The sequence below is a fragment of the Poromitra crassiceps genome (genome assembly GCF_964638095.1).
Source record: "Poromitra crassiceps genome assembly, chromosome: 21".
In the NCBI taxonomy this organism is placed as follows: Eukaryota; Metazoa; Chordata; class Actinopteri; order Beryciformes; family Melamphaidae; genus Poromitra; species Poromitra crassiceps.
Genome location: NC_139638.1, coordinates 19,723,500 through 19,751,351, shown reverse-complemented (window position 1 = coordinate 19,751,351; position 27,852 = coordinate 19,723,500). Strand labels below are relative to the sequence as shown.

Here is a 27,852-nt window from a genome sequence, read left to right as displayed (position 1 = left end):
TCACTGACTGCACTAGGCTTTTTATGAGCATCTAACAGCAACAATACCTCCTACTACATGCTAGTGAAATCCATGGCTGAGTGCGTTTACATGCAGACAATAAACAGTTTATTAGCGGATTTCTGGAGTTACCTGATTATTCAAATGGTCATGTAAACAGCATAAACCGATAAGCTTTATCCGTTTATGGCCGTTATTGGGTTATGAATAAACCGATAAACATACCTAGGTTTTTGGCCAATAACCTGTCTTTTGAGTGCATGTATACAGCGTATCAGGTTTCTTGTGGGTTTATACATCTGCGCATGTACAAGTTCCATGTAAAAAGTTGAATTACCGCCGCCTTCTGGAGATAAATCCGACTAATTGACTGAATCGTGTAAACCCGGGTTTTTCCTATTGTCGGATTATTAAAGTGCATGTAAACGCAGAAATCAAAGTGTAGCACACATGGCTGTTGTTGTGTTTACCGCCGTGGGTCCTTTGGGGGGATCTATAATAGGCGACTAAGAATGTGCCTGACGAAAAATGTAGCTTAAAATACGTTAATAGACTAGAGAACGTAATTAATATGATTTTTCCTCCTTAATGATACATCGTTTCAACCGCACGCAACCCATCCGCTATTAATCAGAATGTTTATTTTTATGATCTGGCCTGCCCAGCGCGGTTATAACTGCAGCCCGCGCATCACTAACACACACACACACACACACACACACACACACACACACACACACAGGCCTTTGTACGGGTATGAAGACGTGACAGCTGCCTGTCTCTGTTGCATTCTGCTGACAGAGAAAAGGAGCTCTCTCTCTCTGGGTGGAGATGATGGAGACAGAAACGTGCCCTGCTGCTCGGAGGAGCGAGCTGATGTGGAGCCAAAGTAAAGCCAAAGTTAAGCATCTGAGGCTGGATCGCCTCATTGAGAGAACAGGCTTCATTAGGCAAGACAAACACACGTGTGTTTTGGTTGCAGTGGATGAGAAAAGGCCAAGAATGCATTTGGAGCTCAAATGTGTGTTGGGGAAAATGGGCTGTTTATCTCAAGTGTCCGTGGAGGCCTCAATCTGTTTGTATGTATGGAGAATTCACAGAATTACCCCGCTTGTATGTATATGTGTGTGTGTGTGTGTGTGTGTGTGTGTGTGTGTGTGTGTGTGTATGTATGTATGTGTGTGTGTGTGTGTGTGTATATGTGTGTATGTGTGTATATGTGTATGTGTGTGTATATGTATATGTGTATGTGTGTGTGTGTGTGTGTGTGTGTGTGTGTGTGTGTGTGTGTATATGTGTATGTGTGTGTATATGTGTATATGTGTATGTATGTGTGTGTGTGTGTGTGTGTGTGTGTGTGTGTGTGTGTGTGTGTGTGTGTGTATATGTGTGTGTGTATGTGTGTGTATGTGTGTGTGTGTGTGCGCGTATGCTTACGTACATTCTCCTGGAAGACAAAGCAGGACAGCAGGGCGGTGGCTTGTTCGGCGGTCAGATCGTTAAAGAGACCGTTGAACACCATCTCTGTCAGGAGAAGCTCATCACCACTGGACAAGACAGAGAAGTGAATTAAACAGCTGCTATTTGATTCATTTGTCACAATACACAGGATCTGATACATCTGTCCCATGTTACATTCAACTTGGGGTGAGCAACTCAGCAGAAAGCTGGCCTGGATGTCAGAGAGAACCAGACAGATGTCGCTGGAGTCAGCATCTCCATAGCAGATGTTCCGTTGCTTTCAGCACTGATAAGAAGATAAGAAGAGTCCTGCAGGGATGACATGTTTTTGTCCCTCGTCTGGAAGTCAACGGGACTTTTGTATGGGGACTTTGGTTAGATGCCTGAAATAAGGTATCTGTGGTTATTAACAAACGTTTATGAAAGTGTGATGTTTGTGTTCAGCGAGATCATCTTCACAAAAGTTGAGATTTTCAAAATCATAAAAGTGGTCCTGCTCATTTGTGAAGATTATCTTGCACAAAGATCGCAGTTCCATAATTGTTTGCTAACCACAGACGTTATTTCAGGCATCCAACCACAGTCCCCGTACAAAAAAACCCCATTGACTTTGAGACGAGGGAACCAGGAAGTGCTAAATTCAGGGTTTTAGGACTCATTCCTGTGGTACTTTATACCCGCAATTCCCACTGCGCCTCTACTTAGGCTTAGATGTAATCCACAACATCTCACCCATAAGACACAACAACAGCAGCCTTAAAGCCCATGGCACACCAATCAAACATTCTCAAACAAACAAACACAAACACGAACAAACACCAACAGACAGTTGTCTGTGGTTGTCTGTGAATGTTGGCAGATGTTCGTGTTTGTTTGAAAGCATGGCACACCGACCGAACATATTCAGCACAACAGTTGTTCTAATTTCAGCCAAATGGTGGCGGTAATGCAACAATAACTATGCCAACTGCCGTAAAACACCAAAGAAGAAGAAGCTGACCAAATAACTTCCGTGTTTACTTAGACCGAAACTGCTTTAACAAAGCAGAAGAAGAAGACCTACACTGCCGATGCGGACAAGACACATTTAACGACGCTAAAACATTTGACCAAGAATGGAGAGTGAAGAGGACATAATATACGGTCATTTAGAGACACTCGTTGGAATATTGTGTTTCAAATTGGCAAAACGTCTTCAAACACGCAGAAAACATCAGAGGAAACTATGGAGTCGGCATTCGTTATTGAGAAGACAACACAAGGGAGCGTATCGTCTTTGCCGTGAGCTGGAAAATGAAGACAGATCTGGTTTTGCCAACTTCTCTCAATTTGCACCAGAGCAGTACACAAGGCTGTTGGAAAAGGTTACGCCACTAATAAGCCGTGAACATACAAATTACAGGGACTGCATCTCTCCAGGGGAGCGACTGATGGTCACTTTGCGTGAGCTCCCTTTCCATGGATACGCGACTGAAAACATCGGAAGTTACCAGACAACAGCGAACAGCGAACAACGCCGGATTGAAGTCGAATCCTGGCAAACATGACAGAACATCGCCGAACATCGCCAAACACGAACAGACAGCTATGGCACACCAAACGAACATTTGTCTTTGTTCGTGTTTGTTTGTGTTTGTTTGAGAATGTTTGATTGGTGTGCCATGGGCTTTAAGAAGGCTGAGCCTGCTGGCTTGAAATGGCCTGCTGCTCATTTCAGATAGCGCATTGTATGAGCTTACAACAGACCATACAAAAAAACACTATGTAAGTGGAGTAATTCTGCATTTGGCCACTAGGCGTGCGCTCACTCCTTCCCTACCTGCTAATTTCACAGGCAACGCGCCCTTTCATCTCGATGACGTCAGAGGGCGTCGCGAAGCCGAGGCGTCTCAGAACTCTCTTCCTGCACTTCAGCTTGTCCATCTGCAGAACCGTGCGCGCCTTCTTCAGCTCCCGCTTGGCTGTCTTGACGTCCGCTAGGATCTGACACACAGACAAACACACATGTTGTTATGATCTGACACACAGACAAACGCATGTTGTTATGCTAAGTGACATTCAGCACAGGTACGTTAAGGGAAGTCCATCTCTAGGCTTTTCTCAAAAACTAGCATCTGTGCCACATTAAAGATCTCGTGCGAGCCTGTCCGCATGTCCTCGAGTGCCCACCGCCCGGGTGGGGTCATCAAAAGGGCCTTTCTGTGTGGAGTTTGCATGTTCTCTCCGTGCCCCCTGGGGGTTTCCTTCATATAGGAACCTGTCACCAAAACATGCAATATCCTGGTCGCTGAAGTGGTGCCTCCTCTGGTCGGCTCTCCCCAGATCAGCAGAGGGTGGAGCAGCAACCAGGATAAATACATTAAAATTAGCACTAACGGATTGTCTCCATTTCAGTTAATGCAAAATAAGAAACCTGAACTATTTTGGTCAGGAGATGATGCTAAGTTGGAATGGCTATTCAGAGATGAAGTCTTTAGTTTGGTCAGGTTTATTGGGAGGGCTTGGAAACTCAGAACGGAGAAGTTGTTCATCTGAACATACAACTCTGTCTTGTCTTGTTTATGTTTGAGCTTGTTGTGGCTTGTTTGTTAATTTGTTTGTATTGTTGAACTTGAATGATTTGTGTCTTGTAAGCCCAGACGGGTTGGGCACCATGAATATGGTGCATGACACAGAAATAAAATGTATATCTATCTACAGTAAGATACATGGAATGACTAACTTACACTCATAAACCCAACAGTCAACAGGAAACAATTCTATCCATTTTCTTGCTAAACACAGTCAACTTATTGTCAGTTGTGGTAGAACAAGATTTCAAATTGATCTTTTCTTGTTAAAATCTTATATTGCCTTCTCTCATTTTGACAGTGCAAAGGAGGGGCTCTGCCAGTCATGTTGTGCTAGTTGACCTATGAACGAGGAGGGCGAGGTCTTAGTGGATTATTGCCCTGACGTTCTTCCTGTGTTTGTTGGACTAGTATATCACCACACATCCCAACCTGCTTGGCAGGAAAATACACCAGAAAGTCACCGATTGTTCACCAACATAGATGCTGATTTGAATCAACGCACAAGATATAATCTCAATTAATATTTCAATGGTAACAAAAGCAACTGCAGCCTGTGGTTAAATACCTGAAATGTAAAATGGGGTTTGACATTTAATAGTTGATCTCGAACACCACACACACACACACACAGAGTTTCTCACCAGGGCTTTCTTCTCACAAAGGGAATAGACAGACTCCAGACTGGGGTCGCTGTGCAGCGGGTGGGAGTACATGCGGTGCTCAAAGGCCTCCACCTTCTGAATGACCTTCTTCAGCGCGGGGTCTTTGATGCCCATGTCATCGATGGGGTCGAGCAGAGGCACACCGTCTGGGAAACGCTTCTGCACCTCCTGACCATGACATTGGAGAATAGGGCTGGGTTAAAAAATAAATCGATTCTCCGATTTTTAATCAATTTTTATTTGAATCGATTCATATGTCCAGAGATCGTTTTTTTTTTTTTTTTTTTTAAATATAAACAGGCTAAAATATTATGCTGTGTGTGGTAGTTGAAACATAGTTTCAAGTTGACGTTTATTTATGTTTGTAGTTGAAACAAAAACATAAATACTGTAGGCTACATAAATGGAAATGTTTGATCATTAATATCTACTTTTAGAAATTATATAGGTAGGCTGAAATCAAATCACTGTGCATAATTGTGAAAGTGTCTTTATTGACAGATGAAAAGGCTGTTATTTACGCTTTGTCACCACCTGGTGAGTAAATATATGTGTAACTAAAACCATTAAAATTGACTTTTTTTCCCCATGTATCTACTTGGTGCAAAAAAGGTTGGGAACCCCTGTGTTACATAACTGGACAGTCATGTAATTCAGGTTACAGCTCAAAAAACACGTTTTGGTATCACTAACCAAATCGATATTGAAATTAATCGAATCGGAATCGAATCGGGATTAATCGATTCGCAACCTTGTGAATCGGAATCTAATCCATTCTTGAAATTTGAACCAAAACCCAGCTATTGGAGAAAGAGAAAAATAATTAAGAACACCAATTTCAACAGGGGGAAAAAGACATCTAGATAAGCATGTCCGTTTAGCTGCACCTGTTTCAACGTGCTCCGTTTTCAAGGTTATGCTTTATACCTGTATAGACTTGAGCATGAGCTGTCTGTTGTCAAACGGTCTCAGGTCTTTGGGGATGTAAAGACGAACTGAACTGAGGGAAGTCAGGAGGTGCAGCATCACCGGGACCACCTGGACAAAAAACCAAACGGTGATCAGAATCATAGTGACACTGATTATAGGCACGTGTGTGTGTGTGTGTGTATGTGTGTGTGTGTGTGTGTGCGTGTGTGTGTAGTCATATCTGTGTTCTAGAGGTTGGCTGTACCTTTGACCACAGCCTAGAGGAGGCCTTTCTAACCAAGATGATGAAATACCAACAGCTAGAACAGACCCATTTCACAGCTGGGCTACAGGTGTACACTTTTACTTTTCATATTTGGCAGCTTGGGTCACGTACATGAGCTGGTTGTGAGAGGCCTTCAGATGGCTGGTCTCCCAAAGAGAAGGGCCGAGCAGTTAGCGAGATATTGTTCAATATCTACTATTATCGGCAGCCGCTCAATATGGAGGAGGCGCTGCTTTGTGTACCCATGAAGTGGATACTGACCGCTCTCTTGCATTACAGTATAACTGTATATATCAACCTGCCATGTTATCATCCTGTGTGTTTCTTATGTGTATGCATTATTGTGTTTGCCGTCTGGGCACTCATGTAACTGACTGACTCCCAGCATTTGACTGCACTATTACTGTTTATGTCCTTTGCATACTTGTATTTATGTGGACATAAATAAATATTTCAACTGTGTGTGTGTGTGTGTGTGTGTGTGTGTGTGTGTGTGTGTGTGTAGTCATATCTATGTGTGGTCGTGGGTGTGTTTGTTGCACCCACCTGCATCTCTCCCGTCTCGCCCGGCGCAGCGGGTTTGGCAGCTTCGGTAGCAGCGTCCTTCACACTCTCCTTACTGCAGTGGACCAGAACCTCCACCACATACACCGGCTCAGAGTCTGTGCCAGCCTAGGAGAGGGGGACGCCCATTAGACACTCACACACACATGAGCACGCACACACACACACACACAACTAAATGCATGCACACACACATGCGCGAGCACGCACACACACACCTAAATGCATGCACACACACACACACACACACACACACACACACACGAGATGATACATGTGTGACGCCAACATACCTTCACATGAGACTTCTTGGAGAAGTTAACGACCACACCCCATCCAAAGTCTGCCTCTTCGTTTTTCACCTGTGGGATAATTGCAACAAAGACCAATTAAAGTCACACCTATTTGGCAATTTATATAGAGAGAGAAAAAAAAGGCACATTTTTGTATTTGTATATCAAAATGTCATTATTTGTACGTGGTGGAAAACAGAAAATCGTTGCACTTCATCGCGCACCAGGAGGCGACATGATGAGAACCATCCCCCCATCCCGCCTCTACCAAACTCATGTCCCATTGGTTGAGGGCCTGTGTGTCGACCTAGCGTCTTTTCATCAGCTCTGGCGTCTTTTTTCAGTTGTTTCCAATGAGGGGCGAGCGTATGGGGGGCGCACACGGACGTCTAGAGAAAGTGCGCTGCGTCCAGCGTCTTTTTTCACAGCGCTCCGGCGTTTTTGTGTGCCGGCTCCCAGCTGAAAATATTTGAACTTTTCAGAAAGACGCTGGTGTCGGGTGCTCCTTTTCTGGCAACTAATCATATGGAGAAACTATCACAACAGAGACAGTAAGGCCCAATTGTGGGAGCAGATTGGCTAGACACTTAATATTTCTGGTGAGTGTTGAGCTAAATCAATGTATGTGTGCCGTTAGCTAATGTTAGCCGTCAGCTATCAAGCTAGCTACCGCACTGAACTAACGTTACTGTCAGACTAGTCTCGGTTTCCAGACGTTTGGTGAGCGGCGCCAACAACGCCACCTAACCACCAAACGTCTGGGAATTTACTGGTTCAGAGCCCGGCGAGAACGGCCGGCAGCAGACACGCCTACATTTATTATTAGAATTGTATTTGGTAGCGGCAATGCAATGTTTCATAGTTCCAATATAGAGCAAGACACTGATGTGCTGCAAAGAGAGTTTATACCTGTTGTTTATTTTACAATCATTTTTCCTACCCCGGAAGTGGCCCGCTTGAGTCATCAGCAGGCTCTGTAACGTAGCCTCGGGAGTCGGGCTTATCGCTGGGGGAAAGACCTCTAGCCGCCGGGGCCGGATGAAACACGTCCTATTAACAGGTTATGTTTGTTTCTAAGTGATTAATATGTTTCTCCGCAAACGCGACAGCACTGGTTCTGCATGAGCGTGCGTCACTGCTCCCAGAAAGCAGGCCCGCCCACAACGCTCATGATTGATTCTCCGATGCAAGGCTTCCAACAGCGCCACCTGAACGTTATGAAAAGATTTAAATAGTAATATTCTCAGTCTTACAGAAGTGAAACGGATTAAGACTGAGAGCTGAGTCTACTGTCAAGACTGCTTCCTTGCATATTGTGCGCTGAGATCAGCGCTCCCCAGCGTACTTCCAGCGTTTTAACGGTCGGAAAAAGACGCTAGATGGACACACGGCCTTAAGGGTGCACAATGCTCTCAAAATGGCGTTTCATTGTGAATTATAGTGATATATGACTGTTATTATTATGGTCTTGTCGTGACATGTATGCGTCTTCTACGCCTCCCCTTACCTTGACGAGCCGTCCAGGCTGTAGGTAGGGCAAGCAGTATTTGGGTTTATGGGTGAACTCCTGGATCTCTTTACCCAGTTTGGCCAACTGCTGTCTGATTTTAAAGTAGGTGACCACGCTCTCTTCATTGGGAATCTCAATGGCGTGATACTGCTCCTCCAAAGTCTTCATCTCTGTACAGAAAAATCAGAAACAAATATATCAATAAAATCTATTCTACATCAAATAAATTATAGAAGTGTTACTAGACAAAGGTCAGGCAAACGATTTTTGTGACTCTGTCCTCCTTCTGGTCACTAGGACAGGACACAATTTTGATAGAGCTCATGGCATTTAGCAGCTTGACACTAGAGATGTAACGGTATGAAAATTTCACATCACGATTATCGTGACCAAAATTATCACGGTTATCCTATTATCACGGTATTCATACAAAATTGCTGAAAAAGTACTGAGAGACTCACTGAAATCATTTTACCATGTTTTATATTGAAAACCCAGACCCAAAAAGGATTGATACACTCACTGAAATCATGTCTCCAAGGCTGCACGTTTGCATCTGGGAGACTGTTGCCAACTTTGGTTGATGGACAGTATTTATTTACCATGTTTTTCAAAGCACTGTAATCACGGTACCACGTAATCACGGTACCACGGTTTTAACGATAATAAAAATTTGAAACGGTACGGTTATCGTAAGGAATTTTATCACGGTTATCATTAAAACCGGTTATCGTTACATCCCTACCTGACACATGACAAAACGGAAAGGAACGTCCCAGGGCATTCTTCACATCCGCCTCATGTATTCATATTTAACGAAATGCAAATGGCCAAACTAACTATATAAACAACATCAGGGCTTTCATTTAGTTATAAAAACCACGTCAACTAGAAGGCGGGGCGAGCGCAGACCTCCAAGGCAAATTGCTTGTTCATGCCTGAGGCTTGTTCGTGCTACACCACTTCCATGAAGTTTCATGAAGATCCGTAATCCTGCTGACAAACAAACGACACCGAAAAACACAACCTCCTTGGGCGGAGGAGGTGACGAGGAGAACGGGGTCTGTGTTACTTACTCTCCACGACGCCGGGCAAAGCCCTGTAGTGTTGGAACTGGTAGAAGGACTTCTCCAGCATGTACTCGGGGTTGATCTCCTCCACACGCAGCAGGTTGAGGACCATGTTGTAGGTCAGGTGGAAGGCACTGTTCAAAGGGTCTGCTGAGCCCTGCACAGCACGGGAAAAGACAGAGGGGTACGGTTAAAAAATTAGCATTTAAAACTCAACATTGTTCATTCAGGAGTAGGCAGCTCTGACTGACATGCATATCTTGTGTCAGAAATCAACAATCAACATCGGTAACGTTTCACTAAAGCTGTGTGTTCACATCGAGATATTTATTTTTCTCCCTGTCGCTCGATTCAACCCTTTGGAATCGCTCTGTCGCTGTGTTTAAATCGCTCGTCAACAGGCACAAGAATTGACGGACATCTGGGCTAACGTTAGACAGGATGAAAACGCAATGTTATTATGTTTGTCCACTACGAGCCACCGTAGTTGTTTACAAGCTAAGCCGATCAGCGTGCTTGCACGAGCGAGCTTGTGTATCTATACCGGTAGTACAGACTGCACTTCGTGTCAGCTGTCAGCCTGTCAATGCGGTTTGTTGCCACACTAATAAACCAGCGGTTTGTTCCAAGCCAGTGTGATCCTTGACTCACACGGCAGCCAATCAGCGTTGAGCAGCAAGCGACTTTTGCCAGCGAAATTTCACTCGAGTTGGGATATTTCATCTCGGGCGACGACGAGCGAATTTTCGCCCTATCGCTCTGTCTCTGTCGCTCAGCGAATTTTCTCCCGGGGGAATATACGCTCAATCGCTCGTTTGCATCGACTTTGTATGTAAACTCGATGCCAGCGAAAAACGTTAATAGGTCGGCGTGAACGCACCTTATAGATGACTAGTGTAGAGATCTAAATAAACACAGGGCTAAAGTCGGTTTCCATGAAAAGGACGCTGAGAGGGGGGCTTAGCAATCAGCAACTCTGAAACCCCCACAACCACAGATATGTGGACGGAAGCTTTATCCAAGAAGAGACCCTGGGAGCGAGCAGCAGTGTGGCCGTGCCAACAAGCAGTTTCGCATTAACACAACCTCTTTCACAATCCATGCAGCTCTTGACAGTGCATCACTGTTGGAAGCCAAGGGCAGAGAGGTGGGAGGACGAGGGGGGGGGATCACAAACTGGCCAGATACTTCATTCACATGACACACATCTCTCCCCCCGAGCCAGAAACGCATCGAGCCAACGACTAAAAGAGAGTACTGGCAATTCACTTGACCCAGTATCACTGGAGTGATGTAGAACACGTACGCCCGACATTGTCACGCACATGCAGTGACGGGCGGCTACGTAAGCGGTGGGAAAAGACAATTATGCGCACATCGAAAAAACGTACAGGTGCTGCTGGACAAAAGGTATAGCTATAACAAAAAGATAAAGTCCGCACACTGAGGCCTTGGCCACACTGATCCGTCAGAAAATGGACAGAATTATTGAACGGACAGATGTCTGTCCGATGCATTGTTTTAACGGACAGATGTGTGCAGCAGGGATCGTTTAAAATTCTGGGTCTAGGGATCTAGGGATCGTTTTGGCTAATCCTGGCTTCCTCTGACGTGAATAGATCAATAAAATGTTTTCCAGTTATCCGTAGGCTGCAAACTTGTTTTAACATGCAAATCGGAGTGTTTTCTGACGAGAATAAAGTAACGTTAACGCTACGTTATGTCAGACTGTTCTCATCCCCATGCCAAAGCCCCCGCCATGAGAGGCGAAGAGCGCTGCTGCGCGCCTCCGCGGCCCGGGGCTTGGGGGCTCGTGCATGAGCATACCACTTCTCTCCCGCCTGACTGGCCGGGAGAGAGTGCTTCCAAGTCGGACTGATAATATAAACATCATTTGAGCTTATCCAGGTAACATATTAATAAAGTAATGACACATTCAGCGGGAAACTAACTATAATAATAATAAGTAAGACATGTGCCAACTTTGACGACGTTTGGTTCAGTATTTTAAGAGCAAACAGGTTTTTTTAACTTCCTGAAAAGTTGCTGTTGCTCCTTCACTGCCTCGGCCGCCACCTTCTTTGAAAAGTTGAAACAAATCTCGGAACGCCTCCTCTCGAGACCTCGACTCTGATTGGCTAAACGGACAGTGACCATCCGACCATCCGATACGTCCATCCAGAAAAAGTTCATCCCTCTTCAACTTTCTGTCCATCAAAACATATGCAAATTTTCTGGATACGTACGTTTCCGAGTGCTCCACGGACAGTCGGGACAGCTGTCATTGAAAATTAATGGAAGTGAACAGAGAAATGAACGCACACGGACAGACACCACGGATCAGTGTGGCCAAGGCCTGAGGCTCCATCAGTGGGTTTTTATTTGCAACGTTTCGATCTTCACAGGATCTTCGGTCAACCTACGTAAGCAGACACGTTCTAAAAAGTACCTTCAGTAGCTGTTTGCCGATAGCTGGGCTCATCTTCTCGTCCACCATGAAGATAACTATCCCCCTCTCGTCCATTCCTCTCCGGCCAGCACGCCCGGACATCTGGATGTACTCACCTGATGTGATCTAGAGCGTGCAAAAACAACAGATATAGAACATTCAAAAACTAAGCACATTTGTGTTGAATGCATTTCTTTATAACTGGAATGTGGCATGTCTTTGTGGTTCTTCTGAGGAAGTCTTAACAGCCTATTCTACTACAGACATAATGACAATATTTTAATGTGCATCTATAAAGGAAAATAGTGCCAAAGGTTTGCAAAATCGTATGATTGGTATGAATGTAGACATGAATGATGGTGGTCGGAGGGGCCGTTGAGCGCCGATGTGTGGCTGCCACGCTTTCGAACCACCGGTACGAATGGTGTGAACGAATAATGATTCTGTGAAGCGCTTTGAGCACTTGGAAAGGCGCTATATAAATCCAATCATTATTATTATTATTATTATTATTATATTATTATAAAATATCAAGGGTATTTCCATGATTATTGCCCATAATCATCCAGGTACCTGCATGAGTAACACAGACATCTAGATATTAGTATTTTCTAATGAGGGAGAGACTGAAGCGGGTTGGTTTGCAGCTAGCCTCCAAGCAGTATGATCTGCACCCACACATGGCTCTGATCAGAACCCATATGTCTGCTCGTCTGTGGGGCAATAAAAATGAAGATCAGATGATTTCTGTGTTGAAATAATCTGATCTTCATTTCAGGCCTGCTGCTGCCGACGCTCTCCGCCTGGGCTCCAGCTCGTGAAGTTGGAACGGCGCAGTGTGGAATGAGAGACCGTATGTGTTCGAGTGTGCGAGCGAAGTGCCTGCGTGGAGCTCTGGCACCGTCGCACAGGCACCAGATGTTCCTGATGAAGCTCTTGGAGGGCAGCTTCCTTCCCTCTCGCGTTCTCTTCAAGCCCCCGTGTGTGTGTGTGTGTGTGTGTGTGTGTGTGTGCGTGCGTGTGCGTTGGAAGGGCCATGTGTATGGAGTGAAGATGAAGGGTGCTTCAGTGACAGCTCTTGTAAACAATACGTGGCTGTTTATGCGACGATGTTAAGCGGCCGCGTTCCAAGGCCATATAAAGCCTCACAGCAGCAGTGCCGTGTGGCACTCAGGAGTCAGGACCTGGTGAAAACGTAGCATATAAGGCTGTACCCAATAGTTTCGACATTCCAATATTCGGCCATAATGCCGACATTCAAATTTGAATATCGATAATTTATTTTTAGGGGTGCACCGATCACGTTTTTTGCCACCGATCACCTATGGGAAATATCTGCCCAACCGATCATCAACCGATCACCGATATATAAACTCCTCAAAAAAAGTTTTGAAACTTTATTTCGGTCGATTATTTCTCCCCTTTAATAATACCAATTGGTATTGTATTTTATATCGTTGGAAAGCCTGATTAGTGGTAGGGCTTTTTTTTTTTTTATAAAAAAAAAATATATATATATATATATATAAAGAAATATCGGCAATCAGCCGATCGCATATTTGAGGTCAAAATCGGCCGATACAGATTGCATGCCGATCGATCTGTGCACCCCTATTTATTGATACATATTTGAGCTTTCAAATGTCATTTACTATGCTGGTCGTCGTTGCAGACAGACCATCAAAGTGAGTCCAAGTGCAAGGCCGATTGCCATGTCTGGTATACTAAGATGATTGCTAGTGCTGAGTGCAGTATCCTTCTGTTATAGTGTGTGGGCTTGTGTGATTGTGTTTATCTTGAATTGTTCCCACAGCCTGCATATTGTGAATGGTGATGATTGAATGAACAAACTACTGAGCTGAGCTGATTACATGAATGGTTGATTGAGAAAACCAGAGATCATCATAGTACAAGATTTGTACGGTGTAATTTTTCCACTGCAGAGTTATAGTCCTTAAAGAAAGTTGATTGAACAAAAACTACTAGCTCATACAGTTAGGTCCATATGTATTTGGACATTGGACACAATCTTCATCAGTTTCGCTTTGTACACCACCACAATGGATTTAACTGCAGGATTTGAAATTAAGCAATCAAGATGTGCTTTAACTGCAGAAATCCACCTTTAATTTGAGGGTATTTACATCTAAATCGGGTGAACAGTGTAGGAATTATGTTACATGTTAAGGGACCAAAATTACATTTTAACACATTCACTGCCAACAACGTATGAACACGTTTTCAGAATCCAGCTGTTCCCTGCCAACAACGTGTTTACACGTTTTTGGCATCGATTTTTTTTTTTTGACGGTGGGTTGTGCATCTAACCCTTTTACATCTCTTATATAATTATTGGAGCCACCGAACGTTTACAACCCATTCCACCGACCCACTAAGTGGCAACAGTGCTCTCCTGGCTAGAGGAAGGAAAGCATTTTTTTAACTTGTCACGCCATTCTCATGAAAAATGGATGGGGGAAAACGCTTTCCTTTTCGCGCTGATTGCTGGCGATGCGGGATTGCAAATTTACATAATAGATTCAGCCGATCTACTATGATCGGGTGATAGATTACAGGTGGAGGAACACACTTTGAAACACGCAGCATAAATATGACCAGAATCGCAAAAGCTTCTCTCAACCAAAACTCCAAACGAGCGAGTCCATCCCGACTTCCTCAAACAGCGGCCGTGCAGACAGGCACGGGACAGCAGCAAAGCACTGACTGGTGACAAGCTTGTCCGCCCACGGAGGGAGGAGTTGAAGCAACTCGAGAGGGAGGGAGAGAGAGAGAGAGAGAGAGAGAGAGAGAGAGAGAGAGAGGGAGGGAGAGCGAGAGGGAGGGAGAGAGAGAGAGAGAGCGAGAGGGGGAGGGAGAGAGAGAGAGAGAGAGCCAAAAATGAATGGTTAAAGTGACTGTTCCATCCAATTTCACAAAAAGCCGTTTATCTCTGAATATTCTTTCTGACGCTAAAACCATGCTGTATTCAACTGCTAATGCTTACATAACTACTAACTCTACAAACTAACTCTTTTAGACAGAGAAAGTACACATTCTATTAGTACTTTTGAGATATTGTATGTTCACAAACTCCAAGCTGAAACGAATCCTCGGCTCTTGTAAAATGAGCCATAATCCTCAAAAAACGGCTTGGCAGAAGCTACCTACAGCAAAAAAAAACGGCTGGCAGTCAATGTGTTAAGGGAACAAAAGTAATTTTGATAAACTAACATAATCATCCAATGAGTTCTGAAGCATTTGGTTGAATATGAGCAGATAATATTGCCACAAACACGTCAGAATTCATCCTGCTGCTGTTGTCAGTAGTCACATCATCAATAAATGCAAGGGAATCAGTTCAGCCCACGCGTGGACATGTAGGACTGTCGGTTCCAGTTCTATTGACAGCCATACATGCCCGTGTATGGCTGTCAATGGAACTGGTTCCCTTATATTTATGATGATGCAGCTGCTGACAACAGCAGCAGAATAAATTCTGACGTGTTCCGTGCAATATTATCTGCTCATATTCAGTCAAATGCTTCAGAACCCATTGGACGATTGCATGATTTTTAGTTTGTCCAATTACTTTTGGTCCTTTAAAAAAAAGGTGGGGGGGCACATGTAGAAACTGTTTTAATTCCTACCTAAATGAAAGTCTGCACTTAAAGCACATCTTGATTGTTACATTTCAAGTCCATTGTGGTGGTGTTCAGAGCCTAAATTATGAAAAGTGTGTCAATTTCCAAATATTTACTTCTGATATTTAATTGGCTTTATTCAAATAGATTTTTTTTAAATGTCATGATGACATCACGGCAAACATTTGAATATTTGTGGAAAACCTCAACAGAATAGTCAAATGTGGAAAAAAATGATATTCAGTACATCCCAAGTAAGATAGGGAGATGAGCAGACTAACCCATTGATACCTGATGCAGCATTTGCGTGTATATCCCTCATTTGTGTGTGTATCCCTTTAAGACCACGGACCGCGGTCTTAAAGGGATACACACACAAATGCTGCATCAGGTATCAATGGGCTAAACCATCCATCCCCCCACATGCAGGTGACCATAACTCTGTGTGTGTTCTTACAAAGCGGTGACTCTTGCCGTCAAACTTGCGTGCGCTGGTGAAGAGGACCGTGCGCGCCGGCATGTTGATGCCCATTGCAAAGGTCTCTGTGGCAAACAGGGCCTGAGGGTGGAGGAGGAAAAGCCAGCATTAAGACCGTTTAATCTTAATATTCTGTTAGATACCACAAATACACCTTCTTTATGCATCTGATCATTAATCTGACATAATCTGAGCGTGAAATCCATAAATCATGCTCTCAAATTGATAAGACTGTGCTCTTGGATATTGATAGGGATGGCATTCCATACATTTCCCTAGTGGGAATATCAGGCAATAATTCTTACATAACATTTACAATTCGGATAACTTTTCTGAACAATTACGGACTGGAGTGATTGCTCCTAACCCGTGATTAGAGCTGCCGAAAATAATCGATTCAGAGATGCATCGTGATGCTTAATAGGACGATTCTGAATCGATTAACAAATATCAAAAATCGATTATTTAAATTTTTTATTTTTTATTTTTTTATAATCAAAAATAGAATGTAAGTACATGCAGTTGTTTATTTTAATTATGGATCATAATACAATGCAATTCCAAATGCACTTTTATTTTAAAAGTAGCCACACAGTGAGAAAAAAGAAAGTGAGAAAAAATAAATCATGTATTGCGGAAAAAATGATGCATCGATTTAAGATGCATCGTATAATCGAATCGAATCGAATCATAGACTTGTATAATCGAATCGTATCGAATCGTGAGATCAGTGAAGATGCACAGCTCTACCCGTGATTAAGGTAATAATGTTGGGTTGGGAGGATTTTAAGATTATTTTCAGTAGGTAGGTTTGGTGGAGTGTCTGGATGCAGTCCTACCTTGAGCAGGCCTTCAGAGAAGAGGATCTCTATGGTCTCTTTCAGGATGGGCAGTAGGCCTCCATGGTGGATACCTATCCCCCTCTTCAACAATGGCAGCACATGCTCCACCTGGGCGACGTCCACAAGAGGGAGAACGGAGCTTGGTATTTGTATTATGGTGATCAGTGTTTATCATAGTGTACTATGGACACATTTGTGAGATCAATGCCTTAAAAGGAACACTGCTGGGATTTTCAATGCCGAGTCATTTTACACATAATCTCACACATATTTGAAGAGAAATTAACAGTTTTACAGACATTCATTTAGTTTGACAGTTATTGAGGGTTAATTTGAGTTAAGTTGTGGACCAGTGATGTCATTAAGTGGATGAATGACATCACTGGTGCACAACTTACACTCAAATCATCTCTCAATAACCTTCAAAACTAAATGAATGTCTGCAAAAGTGTTTACATTTTTCAGATATGTGCGAGATTATGTGCAAAATAAATCAGCATTGTTTTTTGGTGGAGTGTGCCTTTAAGAACCAGACAAGAAGGTAAGGGTAACTTTCATAGGGCCTTGTGGATATAAATAAATATATAAATAACAATAACAATAGGTCACAAAAATAAAAAATAAAAATAATAATCATAATAATAATAACTGCGATAGAGACAGTCCCCATGTCTGGGAACGCCCATACAGGCTCTAGGAACGCCCACAATAGATGCTGGGTTAGCCTGGGGGCGGGGTCAGGGTGGGGTAAATTCCCCCGTCCTATCCATTCAGCAAAGTTAGAATTTAGCTGATAGCCCAGCCCAGGCAGACACGATCTGGGATTTGACCACCGCAGTAAACGCACATCTGAGCAGACGTCTTGTGTTCTGCTCTAGAACCCCCAAACCTGTAGTTTAGAGCCGCAGCACCGTCTTTTGGTGAGTCAGCCCATGAGATATATCAGCGGTTTTACCCCACTCGCGCGCCAGCCGTTTTAACATTTTGTGGGCGTTCCCACACATGCGGACTGTCTCTATGCTTGATCCGAAATGGAAGCATTCTGGCCATGTAAGTGAACACACGTGATTTGCGGTTGGCTTTGCCGCGGCTCGTGTGCCAGTGGTTTAGCCACTAACGAGCGTTACTTGGACTGGGCTGCTGTTCATGGGATGATTGAACACAGCATGGAAGCACAACAGGAGCCCAGTGTTTGAGCCTGTGCACTTTATGTGGTGCGTGTGTGTAACACTCTGGCCTCAGCAGAAAATAATGACTGAAGGAAACGGGGAGGCAATTCTTCTGAAGGCTTACAAGGTGCGTTCAGGAACTCTTTGAAGTCAGAACAGCGCGCACGCGGGTGGTTACAAAATATCAAGGAGAGAGAGTGTGAGACAAAGTCCCCCCCTGTCCTCCTTACCTGAGGTAGTTTCTTGTCTTCGTCGGAAAGACAGTCTATCGCGTTGTTGAACACTTCCTCCACCAGCCGTTTCTCCTCATCTGGAACAAAACACAAATGCACAGTTCCAACGACAATCAAACTGAAGGGTTGGCAGTTAGTCGGTTATCAAAATGTTCCCATGGTTGTTAAGGTTTCTCAACATTAGCAAAAAAGCCAGCCACGTTAGCCACGTGGCGCGCTCTCTAGTCTCGCTTGCCAGCCTCTGTCTGGCTGCATGCAAACAGGCTGCTGGGATAAGCCCCCCCCCCCTGCTCTACAGCTGCTCTCCCATTGGAGGCGACCGTTTCAGTCGCTGCCGGATTTCCGCTCCCCGCTTACAACCTCTGTCTGTCATTGGCTCCGACCATGTCAATCAGAGCGGCTTCCGCTCCCTCCTCCCTGTGTGTCTCTGTAAATGTCCCCGGGCCGTCGAAATGAAAACAACAACGCTAACTAGCTAGCAAGCTAATGGCAGAAACCTACACGCTAGCTCATGGCTACACGCTGAAAATGGCTAGTTTTGACAAAGATTCGGGATTCTTGGAAACTATTTTCCAAGGGCACTGCCACCAAGCGCCGCCCAAGACGAGTGTGATTGGTTAAACCAAATGGAGCATTTTTTCCCTGGCAAGAGAGACTCCTCCCTCTCCTCATCACAACTCTGCAGACGCACTGAGGAACTGCCTGCCTATAAATACACAGGTTACACAATCTGGCTTGTCACAAAGCTATATTACTCAGTCATTGGCATATTGGGGAGTTTATGCTTTGCTAGAGAGAAAGTAGAAGAACAGAGTGGGCCTTTATGAGTTTCTGACTGATAGCCACGTCCTTTGGTCGTTTTTCAATATTTAAAAAGGGGGCGGGTGCAGTTTTGTGGTCAAGTTACAGCCTTCAAAGAGAACAGAGATGTCCAGTTTTGGTATCCAGTTTTTTTATTAATATCGGCAATGGCAATACTGACAGAAAAAGGCCTTCAGAGTACTGGAATGCAAAAACTGAGCACAAAAAAACACTTATTTATAATAGGGGGTAAAACAAACCAAATGAGGGAAGCATAATTGCCCTAAACAAGTCTGCATGTTTTATGTTTGTTTTTGTTGAGAAGTATCAGAGACTCAGTCCCAAGCAGAAATGCACATACCCGTGTTGAAGTCCAGCTTGGACACCTGCAGAGCGTAGGCCTCACACTCCTTCTTGCTGAAACTGAAAATGATGACCGGCTGGAAGTTTCTCTCCATGATCATCTTCACGATCTTGAAAACACTGGATGGACCTGGGGAGACACCACCACACACACACACACACACACACACACACACACACACACACACACACACACACACACACACACACACACACACACACACACACACACACACACACACACGTCTGTTATAAATCACTGAATTGATGACAGTCACATTCATTGCTGTAACCCCCCCAAATATCCAATTTTTATCCCCCATTAGTGCTAATTTTTAATTTATTTATCCTGGTTGCTGCTCCACCCTCTGCTGATAGCTGAAACTGGCTCCATGCTTCCTCCGAGACATGGGCAGTTAGCCAGCCGCTTCTTTTCACCTGACAGGGGAAGCTTCACCGGTAGGACATAGCACGTGGGAGGATCACGCTATTCCAACCAGTTCCCCTCCCTCCGAACAGGCGCCCCGAACGACCAGAGGAGGCACCACATCAGCGACCAGGATATTGCATGTTTTGGTGAAGGGGGTTCCTATATGAAGGAAACCCCCAGGGGGCACGGGGAGAACATGCAAACTCCACACAGAAAGGCCCTTTTGACAACCCCACCCGGGCGGCGGGCACTCGAGGACATGCGGACGGGCACGCACTCCTTCAGCGCTCACAGCGTCCCAGGTGGGAATCGAACCCAGGACCTTCTAGATGTGAGGCGACAGCGCTTACTAGGGGTGGGGGAAAAAATCGATACACCACAGTATCGCGATATTTTGCCTGACGATATTGTATCGATATTTGGACGCCAAGTATCGATATTGAAAAAAAAAAAAAAAAAAAAAATTTTTTTTTTTTTTTTGCAGGCCATGCCAGGCTACCGGGCTACTATAAACTTTAGTTCCAAGGCCAGCAGTAAACAAACGGTAGCATATTTTCATTTTGTTTTAACAGTAACAGTTTTGTCATAACAGTCATTTACAAATTCCCCAGTTACTGAATGGGCTGCACAAAATGTTTTGTTTAAGTGAAGTGAAGTTGCAAAAACTACATAAGTACAGTAGTCCACACACACATCCAGTTAAGGTGGACTGTAAGTAGACTGTAACAAACAGTTCAGTTTGTCAGGTGCATGCAACTATGACACGACTTTATGAAAGTTGTTGGTCTGTCTACTTGACAATGTTGCTGCAATAAAATGGTTGAAGTCAGATGTACAGACTGAAAAGTTGTTCTTATATAAACCAGATGTTGACAAAGTTTTCCTTTGGGGACATCATTTGCAGTTGAAAAAGTAAGAAATCGCAATATCGAAATATCGCAATATTCAATATATCGCAATATCGATATATCGCAATATCGAAAATATCGCAGTATCGCAATACTATCGTATCGTGACTCAAGTATCGTTTCAGTATCGTATCGTGGGCATCTGGTGATTCCCACCCCTAGCGCTTACCACTGCACCACCGTGCCCCCCCATTGCTGTAACCTTTAACGCTGACGAGCACACCTTTCGTTCCTCCTTTGCGTCCTCCCCACTTGCCACCTCCGCTGCTGCTCCCACCAGAGTCCCCAGAGTCTCTCAGCACTTGCATCGCCGTGTTGAAATTGTCTTCTCTGAAGTCTCCCTGAAGAATAACACACAAAAAGCACATCAGACTACAGACATAATTCACATCCGACATGTAAATATGAATCCCACCTGAATGTATATCAAAACACAGGGCGAAGACAAGAGAAGCTGGGACAATATGAGATGGCCTTCCAGAGAGATCAGTGACTTGTTTGTTGGTAGGTGCTCTTACATTCTCATCCACCACCAGGTGGAGTCCGTCGCCCCCTGCTGGGAAGATGTAGTGCTGCAGAGGAGTGGGACGGTACTCCGTGTACACGACATGGCATGGCTGCAGGGAGGAAAGAATACTTTAGTAATAATGTAAAAAAATAAATAACGGACGAAAACATGACGCTGAACCACTCGTGGGGGAAAAACGTGTGCTTGATGCTCTGATTCTGTTCCAGTCTTTACTAGAGCTGCCGAAAATAATCGATTCAGAGATGCATCGCGATGCTTAATAGGACGATTCTGAATCGATTAACAAATATCAAAAATCGATTATTAAAAAAAAAAAAAAATTTATAATCAAATAAAATAGAATGTAAGTACATGCAGTTGTTTATTTTAATTATGGATCATAATACAATGAAATTCCAAATGCACTTTTATTTTAAAAGTAGCCACACAGTGAGAAAAAAGAAAGTGAGAAAAAATAAATCATGTATTGCGGAAAAAGTGATGCATCGATTTAAGATGCATCGTATAATCGAATCGAATCGAATCGTAGACTTGTATAATCGAATCGTATCGAATCGTGAGATCAGTGAAGATGCACAGCTCTAGTCTTTACATCAGCTGAGCCCACCTGTTTATGGAGATGGCAGATCCACTCAGCAAACTGTTTGGCGTTGGGGATGGTAGCCGACAGGAAGACATAGTGCACATTGTCAGGAAGCAGAATGATGGTCTCCTCCCAAACCACACCACGCTCTGAAATACACAAGACGTCAAAAAAGGATTCCACACATTGCTACTAACAATATTCCCATGGCATGCACAATAGAGAGCCGCAGGAACGAGTCCGGAAAACATCGATGCGAACACTCCTGGTTCTTCACCGTTTTTGCCTATGGGATTTTTGAATGGGTTTTTGGCGCGATGCTTCAAATAAGGTCTGTGGTTAACACAAGCTTAATCAAACACGAACCAGTGTTCACCAGGATAATCTTCACACACGAGGACCACTTTTATGAGTTTTTAAGCTTGTATGTGCAGTTAAAAGGGAGGCTAGCTAGCAAACGGCTAAATGAGACTACACTGTTGAGTCGACGGGGATATTATACGTCAATAACGTCATCACTTCAAAGGACGAACACGGAAATTCTCTTTCCCTCACCTGGTTCAGCCCGTTCAGCCCGGGGTAATCAGTGCACAGCAGCGCACACATCAACAACAGTCCAGGTTGAGTGGTGACGTGACGTGGAAGCCTATGCGACACTGTGTGTAGTTCTGGATTAGCTTAGCACGGGCTTTTTACTTCTTGGGCTCGCATTTACGCTTCAAAACTCATGAAAGTGGTCCTCATGTGTGAAGATTATCCCGCTGAACACTGGTTCGCGTTTGATTAAGCTTGCGTTGCCCAGAGACCTTATTTGAAGCATTGCGCCAGAAACCCATAGGCAGAAACGGTGAAGAACCATCAAGAAAAATACATCATCCCTGCAGCTCTCTATGGTGATGTGGTAGTCAGTGTGTGTGTGTGTGTGTGTGTGTTTGTGCGCGCATGCTTCTTTACACACCTGCATCTCTCATGTAATGGATCTCATCAAAGACGACCCAGGCCACTTCCCTCATGATCTCAGAGCCTCGGTACAACATGCTCCTCAGGATCTGGGGGGGGAAACAGCAGAGCACCTTGTCAAACCTACTGGTTCTGCCTCCACACAATACCAAACACACAGCAACTTTTTGGAAGCATCTGATCCTGGTCAGTGGTCAAAACAGCTTGTTTAGTGCAGTAGGGGCATGTGGGAAAAGCGGCTGCCAACTGAAGCGATCTTGGTCAATACCGCATCAATTTCAAAGATTTCTGTTCACGTGACTTCGTTATAAATAGAAATAAATATATGAAAATGGAGTGCAGGTTGAAAAATGCCGAAATTCTCCTTCTCTTAACTCAAATCAACTCAATAACTGTGTCAAGTTAAATGAATGACAGCAAAACGGTTTAAAAAGTAAAGTAAAGTCCCACTGATTGTCACACAATGTGTCAAATTTGTTCTCCGCATTTGACCCATCCCCTGGGGGAGCGGTGAGCGGTGAGCGGCAGCAGCAGCAGCTCTGGAATCATATGGTGATCTAACCCCCCAATTCCAACCCTTTTGATGCTGAGTGCCAAGCAGGGAGGCAATGGGTCCCATTTTTATAGTCTTTGGTATGACTCGGCTGGGGATCGAACTCACGACCTCCCAGTCTCAGGGCGGACACTCAGACCACAAGGCCACTGAGCTGGTTTACAGTTTTGTGTGAGATCATGTGCAAAAATAAACCAGCGTTGTTTTTGGGTGAAGTTCTCCTTTAAAATGACTCCAAACGGATTCAATCAAGTGCAGTGAACAGGGATTTCTTGATGCAGAAAACGTATAGAGAAGGTAAACATTGACCATCTGCTTATATTACAAAGAGTATAATGACACAAAGCGGGTTGAAAATCGGCAAACGCCTTCGTTTTAGGCTCAAGATGCCCCCATGCTGCCCAGACGTAACCACGCCCCCCTACCTCTGTGGTCATGACCAGGCACGAGGCGGTGGGGTTGATGGTGACATCGCCCGTCATCAGGCCGACATCCTGGAACTCTTCGTACATCTCTCTGTACTTCTGATTGGACAGGGCCTTGATGGGGCTGGTGAAGATCACCCTCTGCTTCTCTCTGAGGGCCAGCGCTATGGCATATCTATAAAGCACGGGAGATCAGAGTGAAAAAAAACTGAATCATTTGTGTCCATAAGTTCATGGATTCAGTGCTTTCCTTAAAGTCGAGCTGAACCCAAAAATGACTTTTCTTTTCTTTCAGTTCAAATACCTGGGTATGCAGTGCACCTATTTAATAATGTATGCAAAGAAAATCACAACAATCTAATTTCTTTAGTTTTTCACACTTTTTCAAATCAAAAGTTCATTTTTCAAGATTTCATTGATAACAGTAATGTACAGTTTGCTGACGTCACCTAGTACTATCAAATTTCTACCCCATTTCAACCAATCATGTCATCACATGCAGCTGTCAATCAAATCTTCATTTCAGGATAATTTTCTCTTCCAAATGAAGTAGAAAATGGCGCCTAGTGCCTGTCATCTGGCAGAATTCCTATCCCATAAACTAACTACTAACTTGGCCAATTGTTAGAAACATGAACAAAAAACAAAAACTATAATCTCTAAGAATGCAAAGAAATGTAACTGGCTCGTTAAAACGCGCATTCCAGGGATATCGTATTTACAGAAATAGCGTAAAAGGCGCGCGCTTGAGAGCGTTTGAGAGCGTGGTTGTCAGGGGTCTGCTCTCGGAGATTCCAGGCGGGCGGGCAACACCCATTCATCGGATTGTCCGCTCCCTCCGCACGAAGCAGCTGGCTGCCTGGTACTCCGCGGATCCCACTCGCGTAGCACGACAACACGCTGAATCCCACTCAATTTGGGGGTGGAACATGCCATGATTGACCAATGCCAAAGCCAGTCGACAGAATTGTCAAATCAAATCATCGACATGATACTATGACCCGCCTCTCAATTTGTCATCTCAGACAAATTATGTTTTCAGTCTGAAACGGACTGCGACGCACGTGACGATACGGGTTCAGTTCGACTTCAATAATAATAAAATAATAATACATAAGTTTTATATAGCGCTTTTCTGGGGAACTCAAAGACGCTTTACAATACATAGAAAAGTAATACAGTAAACAAACTAAATAACAAGAACAAATACAGATACAAAACAAATACAAATCAATAGATTGCAGAGATGGAATGGTGGTTAGAGGTAAAAGTCAGGCTGTGTGTAGATAATACTAACTCGGCACAGACAGTCTTGCCGGCAGAGGTGTGTGCAGACACGAGCACAGACTGGTTGTTGTCGATACACAGGATGGCCTCACGCTGGAACGGGTCAAGAATAAAGGGGTATTCCTGCAAGACAGAGAAACCATATGAGAAGCAAGCAAAAAATAAGCCTCAATCCCAGTTTATAACCACACCAGTAGAGTGTTAGGGATGCACACATACCACATTTAATGCCAATACCGATTCAGACTACGGAAAATTAAGAATTGGCTAGCGATACCGCGGCGTGTACTAATCCGATACATTATTTAACTGAACAGTGCAGGCTTACTTCCTTAGTTTGGGGGTCAATAGAGAGCCGCAGGAACGAGTCCGGAAATCATCGATGCTAACACTCCTGGTTCTTCACCGTTTTCGCCTATGGGATTTTTGAATGGGTTTTTGGCGCAATGCTTCTAACAAGGTCTCTGGGCAACGCAAGCTTAATCAAACGCGAACCAGTGTTTAGTAATATCATCTTCACACATGAGGACCACTTTTATGAGTTTTGAAGCTTTTACGTGCCGCTAAACGGGCGGCTAGCTAGCAAACGGCTAAATGAGACTACACTGTTGAGTCGACGGGGATATTATACGTCAATTATACGTCATCACTTCAAAGGACGAACACAGAAATTCTCTTTCCCTCACCTGGTTCAGCCCGGGGTAATCAGTGCACAGCAGCGCACACATCAACACAACAGTCCAGGTTGAGTGCTGACGTGACAGGGAAGCCTATGCGACACTGTGTGTAGTTCTGGATTAGCTTAGCACAAGCTTTTTACTTCTAGGGCTCGCATTTACGCTACAAAACTCATGAAAGTGGTCCTCATGTGTGAAGATTATCCCGCTGAACACTGGTTCGCGTTTGATTAAGCTTGCGTTGCCCAGAGACCTTATTTGAAGTATTGCGGCAAAAACCCATTCAAAAATCCCATAGACAGAAACAGTGAAGAACCAGGAAGTCCGCGACTTCTGTGTTCTGACTACAAAAATATGTCATCCCTGCGGCTCTCTATTGCCAATTTCTTTTAGATAAAATCCTTGTTTTACCCACTATTTGAGGAATGCAGGCATCTATGGTTCCACAAATGCATAAAATAAAGACAGTTAGCTGTTATTTCTTACATGTTCATCATGGCTTCGTGTATCAGATTTTAGTCTCGGATCAAATTTCCAATACCAATATTCCATTTTTAGTCTGTGCCTCCCTAGCAGAGTGCACAATCTACATTAACTCCTCATAAAGCATTACTGTGTTCCAAGTGAAAAGAGTTTGTAACATTTCATTGTGTTATGTGTTTATCTTTTAAGAACCGTGTGCATTCTGGTGTTAAAAGTGAATCAACGTTTCAAAATTAAACCGAGCACTAGAATAACCAAAGTAAAGGCCTCCTCCTGTACCTTAGCTGCTTTCCCCTGCCGAGGTTGGAGTGGTTTGTAGTCGTCGTTGGCAGGCAGAGCCACCTGTTGGGGAATTACAGCAGTTTAATCAAATGAAGTAAGACAAATAAAATATATCTAATATATATATTTAATTTGCTTTCTTTTACCTCATGGCAGGATCCTTCCACAGTCTCGACTTGCTCCACCTTCACTTGGGGCATGAAATCTGCAAGACTGGGTTAAATAAAATAATAAACACTGTTATCCAAATAACACGTTTTTTTTTAAACCGTGTCAGATTCTGGTCTACTTCAACAGTTTTGCGTAATAATAACGCATCATGCACAGATTTATGAGGTTGTATCTTACTTGAGGTCATAAGCAGCCGTGTCCTGACGAGGTTTCTTCCCAAACACCACCTCGTCTGTCGCATCGTAGTCTGCCTCCCTCTTGATCTTGGCAGATGGGCCTGTATCCTTGTCATTACCATTTTTACTTATGGTTTTCCTAGTGGAGAAAGGAAACAGACAGATGCAGTATTGCTGTTCACTGCAGCTGGGAGATTATGATTTATTCAGAGAAATGTTGCAACCTAGACCAACATTTGGGCACTTGTTTGTCTGACTGGTAAGATAATACTTCCCAGTCCTACAGAAGACTGAATTGAATGCAGTTACAACCCGGGTGGGATATTAATACCTAAACCTGGCTGTCAAATGGGTGTGGTTTTGAGCTGGTAAATTTGTTGGGCCCACCAGGTCAACCAAGGTCAACCAAGTTTGCCCAAACCGGGGTATGCCCATGCACCTGCACCTGACTACCCTCTGTGTACATCTGACTGACATGCCCCCTGACCACTTCAGGGAACCACTGAGCAACGTAGTCTGAAAATCTTCAGAAGTTTCACTTCTTAGGAAATCATTAAATATTGCAGCTTTTTTCCCAAACAGTCTAGAAGCCAAGCCATGTAACATTGGTGATATTTAACGTTAGCCTTTAACACTGACTTCAAGATGTGGCTTAATTAGAATTGGCTAAGTGGCTGGCGATACGTGTCTGTCTGTGGTTGGCGGCGGACAAGTGGAGCATCATCTCCAGAGTCTAGTAATATAAACAAAGTGGCCGAGACACATAGGCTAGTACGTTAGCTGTTAGCTCAAAAAGCTAATTTCCCACCCTGACCGTAACAACAACAAAAGTCATAAACACGTGTAATTGGTCTAACGTTAGTTCAATACATGCATACGATCAAGGCAGGTACATTAACTTAGCTATGTATCATCCTCCTAAACGAGCTAGCTAACCCAGCTGTCTAGTAGCTAGCGTTACTAGCTTCCTTACTACAGGGACTGCCTTGTTGCTGCCTGGCAGTGGAAGCACGCATGATGCTCCGTGCATGCTCGGATTTCTGGATTTCAAAGTTGTTTTGCCAACGAGCTACAAAGAAACTTG

At 44.0% G+C, this 27,852-nt stretch overlaps 1 protein-coding gene across 1 annotated transcript in view; it reads right to left on the bottom strand.

The window, feature by feature from the left end:
• mtrex (Mtr4 exosome RNA helicase) overlaps positions 1–27,852 on the bottom strand; it is a gene marked incomplete at its 5' end in the record, with an annotated part of 33,112 nt that overhangs the window by 5,133 nt on the left and 127 nt on the right. Inside the window, 22 exons of the mRNA XM_083657783.1 lie at positions 1,442–1,547; positions 3,281–3,444; positions 4,676–4,864; positions 5,624–5,734; positions 6,438–6,563; positions 6,749–6,817; positions 8,256–8,428; positions 9,335–9,485; positions 11,778–11,903; positions 15,876–15,977; positions 16,736–16,846; positions 18,138–18,217; positions 19,303–19,434; positions 20,866–20,983; positions 21,161–21,259; positions 21,779–21,903; positions 22,713–22,803; positions 23,693–23,867; positions 24,990–25,102; positions 26,419–26,481; positions 26,568–26,634; positions 26,770–26,907. Of these exons, the coding sequence (XP_083513909.1) occupies positions 1,442–1,547; positions 3,281–3,444; positions 4,676–4,864; positions 5,624–5,734; positions 6,438–6,563; positions 6,749–6,817; positions 8,256–8,428; positions 9,335–9,485; positions 11,778–11,903; positions 15,876–15,977; positions 16,736–16,846; positions 18,138–18,217; positions 19,303–19,434; positions 20,866–20,983; positions 21,161–21,259; positions 21,779–21,903; positions 22,713–22,803; positions 23,693–23,867; positions 24,990–25,102; positions 26,419–26,481; positions 26,568–26,634; positions 26,770–26,907 (2,629 nt within the window). The remainder of the gene's footprint in view (positions 1–1,441; positions 1,548–3,280; positions 3,445–4,675; positions 4,865–5,623; positions 5,735–6,437; positions 6,564–6,748; positions 6,818–8,255; positions 8,429–9,334; positions 9,486–11,777; positions 11,904–15,875; positions 15,978–16,735; positions 16,847–18,137; positions 18,218–19,302; positions 19,435–20,865; positions 20,984–21,160; positions 21,260–21,778; positions 21,904–22,712; positions 22,804–23,692; positions 23,868–24,989; positions 25,103–26,418; positions 26,482–26,567; positions 26,635–26,769; positions 26,908–27,852) is intronic.